At 47.9% G+C, this 7065-nt stretch overlaps 1 protein-coding gene across 1 annotated transcript; it reads left to right on the top strand.

Annotated features, from left to right (window-relative positions):
- The first annotated feature begins 2131 nt into the window (after positions 1-2131).
- On the top strand, positions 2132-5303 carry CST11 (cystatin 11). Its single transcript, XM_050745534.1, has 3 exons — positions 2132-2424; positions 3080-3184; positions 5118-5303. Exons 1-3 carry the CDS (start codon positions 2197-2199, stop codon positions 5199-5201), a joined length of 417 nt encoding a protein of 138 aa, XP_050601491.1. The 5' UTR covers positions 2132-2196; the 3' UTR covers positions 5202-5303.
- The last annotated feature ends 1762 nt before the right edge of the window (positions 5304-7065 follow it).

The following is a 7065-nucleotide window of genomic DNA, read 5'->3' as shown; positions in this document are numbered from 1 at the left end:
GATTGTATACATGTAGGTGCATGTGCCTCTGTGTGTTGTGTGTCTGTGTGTTTCAGTGTGAGTATGCACATGTACGTGTAGGTGTATGAGTGTTGTGTGTCTATGTGTTTCAGTGTGAGTGTGGTTGTGTACGTGTAGGTGCATGTGCCTCTGTGTGTTACGTGTCTGTGTGTTTCAGTGTGTATGTGAGCATGTGTGGGGGTGTGTGTGGTGTGTGTCTGTGTGTTTCAGTGTGAATGTGGGTGTGTATGTGTAGGTGTGTGTGTCTGTATATTTCCGTGTGAGTATGGATAGGTATGTGTCTGTGTATGTTGTGTGTCTGTGTGTTTCAGTGTGTATGTGTGCATGTGTGGGGGTGTGTGTGTTGTGTCTGTGTTTCAGTGTGAGTGTGAGTGTGTATATATAGGTGTGTGTGTCTCTGTGTGCCGTGTATCTGTGTGTTTCAATGTGAGTGTGGGCATGTATGTGCAGGTGTGTGAGTGTTGTGTGTCAATGTGTTTCAGCATGTGTGGTTGTGTACGTGTAGGTGCATGTGTCTCTGTGTGTTGTGTGTCTGTGTGTTTCAGTGTGTATGTGTGCGTGTGGGGGGGTGTGTGTGGTGTGTGTGTTTCAGTGTGAGTGTGAGTGTGTATGTGTAGGTGTGTGGGTCTGTATATTTCCGTGTGACTGTGGATAGGTATGTGTCTGTGTGTGTTATGTGTCTGTCTTTCAGTGAGTGTGACTGTGTGTGTAGGTGTGTGTGTTATGTGTCTGTCTTTCAGTGTGTGAGTGTGACTGTGTGTGTAGGTGTGTGTGTGTGTTGTGTGTCTGTGTGTTCGGGTGTGAGTGTGACTGTGTGTGTAGGTGTGTGTGTGTGTTGTGTCTGTGTGTTCGGGTGTGAGTGTGACTGTGTGTGTAGGTGTGTGTGTGTTGTGTGTCTGTGTGTTCGGGTGTGAGTGTGACTGTGTGTGTAGGTGTGTGTGTGTTGTGTGTCTTTCAGTGTGTGAGTGTGACTGTATGTGCAGGTGTGTGTGTGTGTTGTGTGTCTGTGTGTTCGGGTGTGAGTGTGACTGTGTGTGTAGGTGTGTGTGTGTTGTGTGTCTTTCAGTGTGTGAGTGTGACTGTATGTGCAGGTGTGTGTGTGTGTTGTGTGTCTGTGTGTTCGGGTGTGAGTGTGGCTATGCGGCAAGTGTGTCTGTGAGGGAAGGTTGAGCAGGGGTGTCAGGAAAGAGGCCCTGGCTTCCTGGTTCCCTGGAGGCACATGAGGAAGCCTCGAAACAGGCCTTGGGTGCGCCCAAGGCTCCTCCCTTGGGTTCCCACACAGGTGCCATCACTGCACATTTGTGTATCCTATCTTCCCACATGACACCGTAACAGGCCTTCTAGGAACCGAGCGTAACCGCACCAAGCCTGCATTCTGTGTGCCGGGGGACACAAGCTCCAGCCTCCACCCACCAGTGGCTTCTTCCTTCCCTAACTGACTGCCAAGTCTGGGGACTCCCATCAGGTCCCCAGGATGAGGCCTTTAGGAAACCAGAATGTCCAAGCAGAAAGCTCCCTGTGCCTCACACCTGAAGCTTCCTGGCTGCTTCCTTCTCCTCCAAAACCTCTAAGTCCAGCCGAAGCCACTCCAGAACTTGGCGGCACTGGGGAATCATTGGGGTCAGAATTGACTCTCCCTCACTTCACACTTCTCTGCAGGGTGCCTCTGCTCCTTCATCCTCTAAGGGAGGGGATTTTCCAGAACTCGTCTCCAGGAACCAGGTGCGGGAAGAGTGACTTCTGGTGCAGGCAGCCCCTCCCCACAGTGTCCATCCCCCACGGCTCACCTATGCATGCTCCAGTCCTGGCCTCCAGTCTCCCTGTGTCTCCAGCAGTTACCATCCTCCAGGACTCCCAGGGGCCCTGGCCTGGCTCCCACCAAGACAATGCTGGGTCCACAGAAGCCTGTGTGTTGCTGAGGGAGCAACCCCTCAAAGAGAAAATGTGTGTGTTAGCATGTGTGTGGCATGAACTTATGCAAAAACCATTGCACAGTCTCTTGCTGCTCTCCCCTCGAGTTCAGCTGCTGATGAAGGGGGAGGAGGAGGAGAGGAGAGCTGTGGGTGTCCACCACCAGCTGCTCTTAAATCCTGCCAGGGCAGGTAGGGTCAGTGTGATTCAGCTTGTCCCTGAGGGGTGCAGAGAGGATTCTTCCTGTTCCTTTGCAGCTGAAGGATGATGGCTGAGCCCTGGCAGGCCCTAAGGCTCCTGCTGGCCATTCTATTGACTCTGATGACCCTCACCTACCAAGCAAGGAAGAAAACCTTTCTAAGTGTCCAGGAAGTGACGGCAATAGAAAACTATGCGAAGGACACCTTGCAATGGATCACCGACCAGTACAACAAGGAAAGTGATGACAAGTACCACTTCAGGATCTTCCGAGTCCTGAAAGTCGAGAAGCGGGTGAGTGTATGACTTCCCGCCTCTCCCCAGGCCTGATACGCCCACATCGGGCGGCCACTGGTGTCAGGAATAGTCCCACTCAAGGGAAATTCAACCTTGCTTAGTTTGAAGTGAGCACTCTAAGAGAAGCATAAATTCACTAGGGTGAATGAAGTTACGGCACTTAAACGAAACCCAGGGCCAGGGATCCTCAGCACATTACATCCCAAAGGCCAAATCTGCCTGCTGCCCACTTTTGTAAGTCGTGTTCTTGTGACTCAGCCATGCGCGTGAGTGTGCTTTGTCTGCCACTGCTTGCTGCTGCCACACTCACGCTGAACTGAGTAGTTACAGAGACCGCATGGCCTAGAAAACCTACAATGTTTACGATGTAGTCCTTTACAGACCCCTATCCAGAACCACTAGCGTCACTCGTGTTATCCAAGGGATAGATTTGCCCAAGGGGAAAGATCATGTTTCTGATGGTTTCTGGTTAATTCTCTTTGAATGACAAAAACAATCATGAGTCAAACAGAAAGAGGAGAGAGGAGCCCGCTAACCCGCCCAGGACAAGGTCCTTGCCCTTGGATGCAGGGTAGCGGAGTTCCCAGGCACAGAAACCACAGACAGGGGAGAAGGAGACACGCTGTACCTCCCCACCACCTGCCGCCCACAGATCACTGACCACCTGGAGTATCGCCTGAATGTGGAAATGCAGCGAACCACCTGCCAAAAGCCAGAGACCACGAACTGTGCCCCCCAGGAAGGGGAACTTCACAAGGTATTGGGTAAAAGCACTTTAACTTAGACAGAAGTCCTTTTCAGTGAGGTTTTTCTGTGGCTTTAGAATGAGTTGGGAAGAATTAATTGGAATTTACTCAAGCTGACTTGAAAGAATGCATGGGTAACACCTCCTTTCTCAGAGGGGAAAAGCAAAGGTGGAGATGGCTGGGATGCTGCTCCTTTGTTGCTGGAAGGAGTGTGAGGAGGCTGAACGTATCCAGAGAGAGGAGTTGAGGTGGCCGAGCTGCAGGGGCACACTCTGGGGTGAGGGAAGCAGACAATTCTTAATATTTGAGCAGCCTGTGGGAGGGACCTGGCAGGTGCGCTGACTGAATACCTCAGCGTCAACATGACAAGGCTGCGCAAGTGCTGGGCTGCGCAAGTGCTGGGCTGCTATCCTCTCTCATTTCATCCAGCTGTGTTCATCCAGGGGGAGAAGGAGGGGAGGAAACAAGTTCGGAAATGATTTGACTGGGTGAGGGGCACAAACTTGCATGCATGTGCTCTGCTGGGAAGCCACCACCCCCGAAGGCAGCTCCAGCTCCAAAAGGCCTTCTTCCCACACGGCGCTGGCCCATCTGTGGGACAGTAAGCAGATCCCGACCCACACCACCAGCACCACAGTGTGCATGGGCAGAGTGAACCCTGCATACAAAGCGGCCTTGAAGGTTGCCAATCCTATGCGCCCTGCAAATCCCTTGACTTTACCCAAACAAATGAAAACAAGGCTGCCTGGATGTCCCACTCTGCCTGGCATGGCCCTGATCTATGCCTAACTTCTCGGTGCAATCATTCGTAGCATCCCCTGTTGCTTACAAATGTCTCCTGGTTAGGTTCATAAATTATATGATCAGCCTAGTTATAATGGCCTGGGTGTCCTCAACACAAAAATGTGACCCTCCCTGAGCTCCCTCTGCACTTTTTACGTCTTTTAGTTCTTCAAGATCTAACAAGGTAGACTTTTTGGTTTTTTCCTGAAGAAGATTGTGAAATCTGCAAAAAGAGTAATTAAAGATAACAGTAAAGTAAAATGAAAGACAATTTTTGACTCGAGAGATTGAATTAGTGGAGTGGGTATTCTGAATGTTATTTTAAGACAAAAGTAAACACTAAAGCCTAGCACCCCTACCCCAGGCTTTCAAATGAAGAGCAACAAAACAAAATTACGCTAAGAAATTATAATTAATAACATGCATAATATGTTTAAAGTATTATTTTTATTATGGAAAAAGGAAGCAAAATAGAGAAGATAAATTTGGGAGAAAATAGGGATAAGTGAGGAGAGAGATGATGCAGTGGACAGATGGATGAAGAAATGAAGCAAGGCTGCAAGCATGGAGAGAGAGGAAGCAAAATCAGGAAGTAAAGATGGATGGGTGGATGGAAGGAGGGATAAATGGAAGAATGAAAGGAGATGGATGATGGGTAAATGGAAGGATGGATGGATGGATGGGTTGATGAGTGGACAGATGGGTAAATGGATAAATGGGGGGATGGGTGGAAGGATAAATGGATGGACAAATGGATGGCTGGACATATGGGTAGATGAATGGAGGAGTAAATAGATGGTTGGAAGAATGGGTGGATGAATAAATGGAGTCAAGAGAGGACAAGTAAGGGAAGAAGTGAGTTTTAAAAAAGGAGTAAAAATGAAGAGGGAGAAAAGAATCAGCAGTACCCATGGTGAATATGGGCTGCTCAGACACTTTATTTCTAAATATCTCGTTTGATATTTATTATGATTTCAGTCGCTTGATGGTAACATTGCTGGGATCATTCCAGAAAATGCCCTTCTGTTTGTGGTCAGATAGGATTGTAGGGGTGGAGTGGTGGTGGCCTTTTCTTCATTTTCATGTCTTATATCCTCTTCCTTCTCCTTTTAAATTTCACCTTGCATCTTTTAAAATACTGCCTTTGTTTTTTTGTTTTAGCAAGTCAACTGCTTCTTCTCAGTGTTTGCTATACCCTGGTTTGAACAGTACAAAATTTTGAACAAAACCTGCAGCAGTGACTAGGTGTCCTGGAACATACACTTGTGGCTACTGCATGTGAGAGAATCCTGCAATGAGCAATAATCCTTAAAATAGGCAATAAATGTTTGTCAACATACTCTCTTAAGATCGTGATTCCACTTTTTTTATTTTTCCTTTTAACCAAATTCTTCAGCTCATAGTAATAATCTGAAACTCTGCTGGGCCAGGGCAGTTTGGGGGTCCAAATGAGGTGATCTACATTATTCCTGACCTTATCACCTATGCCTTCATGGTAGCAGAACTTCAATTTCATTATCACATCAGGCAAGATTTTAAGATTCTTTAGATTTTAAAATAGTATGGAGAAAATGAGAAGCAGAATAAGGAGAGGGAAGAAGCTCAAAGCAACTGAACAGTCAAGAGATATTTGCAAGTATGGCCTATGATGGCACCTCTGAGGGGCCCAGTGAAGATCACCCTCTCTCCTTGCCTGAATTGCGAAATAAGAAGAAATCACACAAAGAACTAAGAAAGACAAGGCCTTTGCTACTGATGCGATAACCAGGTGCAGAGATGTGCCTTACTTTTGTAGGCAAGTGCACTTTCTAATTGCAAACTCCAGAATTAGACTTCTGCCCCTTTGCACGAGCAACACTGGACCAAACTAGGTCTGTCTATGAACAAATTCCTCTCCTGGAGGAGCAAAGGGAAATATGTGCTCTCCATGTGAAGGAGGCGGACCTGGTGACAATGCCCAGTTCATTCTTCCCAAACAGACCTGTCAGATTAATCCCACCAGGAGAAGAAGTCCCAAGGACAGGGAGAAGCCAGGAGTACTCTGTCCAAGGGGCTTTCTTACCACAGAGGGCACAGCAGCCATGGGAGGAAGCATCCCCCAACTCCATAGCCTGATTCAAGATCTCAGATGATGTTGCCGGGCTCACCCCACTCCACTTCCTCCTCCATGTGATCACAGGGAGGCTGCCAGCAGCTCAATGGGTTAGGTGTGTCCTCCTTCATGTCCAGTAAGAAAGAGAGGAAGATCTTGTTCCCAAGAGCTCAAGCAAAAGCCCTGGGTTTAATACCACAGGCGAGGTCTAGGGACACCATAGCGTGCGTGCATGTGCACACACACACACACACACACACACACAAACACACACGGCATTCATCTCCTTGCGGGGAGAGGGAGTTGGGGTATTTATCCAACAGTTCAGTTCCCGTCAGTATTGGCTCTTAGGGCGCATGAATTCCCTAGTACCTCTGGCCTGAGGCAGCTCCAGGGCAGAGTAAGCAGCAGAGACAGTGTACAGATAAAGGGGCACAGGGTCTGGCATCTGGAAGTCGAGCTGATACACACAGAAAGTGAGAGATTTGAGAGATTATAGGCAGAGCACCGACAGGAGAGCTCTCGCACGTGTGAACTGTCAGCTGAGATGCACGTCAGCAACACCAAGTCTCACCAAGATGGGGTTGGCTTTGAAATAACAAATCATTTTTTTGGCTTTTACTCTCACTATTGAAGTGCTGGAATGCCCAGGACCCTGTTTCAGTGGGGAGCCCAGGTGGGGTTTCCCTCCGCTGACTGCCTGGAATGATGCTAAACTACAATGTCTTCATCTTTAACTGAGAACAACAGCACCTACTCCTTGAGGCAGTTGCAAAGATTGATGATGATAATGCATATACATTGCTTAACACAGTGCCTACCACGAAGCAGGCATTCAAATACATATTAACCATTAGTAGGAACACTGGCAGTGGCAGTAGTAGTAATTTAATACTAGTCAATATTCAACACTTTTCTGACATTTTTGGCTATGGTGTCCCCAAAGCAGGCATTATTATTCCTGGGGAGATTAAAAAGAGAAGGTGGAACATTTATGCCCATTAATCTCTTGGATTT

The sequence above is a fragment of the Macaca thibetana genome, chromosome 10 (genome assembly GCF_024542745.1).
Source record: "Macaca thibetana thibetana isolate TM-01 chromosome 10, ASM2454274v1, whole genome shotgun sequence".
Lineage (NCBI taxonomy): Eukaryota > Metazoa > Chordata > Mammalia > Primates > Cercopithecidae > Macaca > Macaca thibetana.
Note: the sequence above shows the minus strand (reverse complement) of the source record. Positions and strands in the feature narration are given on the sequence as shown.

What these genes read in the sequence shown, in the direction of transcription:
- CST11 (XM_050745534.1), top strand. Translation starts at nt 2,197, where the DNA reads ATGATGGCTGAGCCCTGGCAGGCCCTAAGGCTCCTGCTGGCCATTCTA. An exon ending in TCCTGAAAGTCGAGAAGCGG is followed by an intron (nt 2,425 to 3,079) that starts GTGAGTGTATGA and finishes TGCCGCCCACAG; the next exon opens with ATCACTGACCACCTGGAGTA. An exon ending in AGGAAGGGGAACTTCACAAG is followed by an intron (nt 3,185 to 5,117) that starts GTATTGGGTAAA and finishes TTTTTGTTTTAG; the next exon opens with CAAGTCAACTGCTTCTTCTC.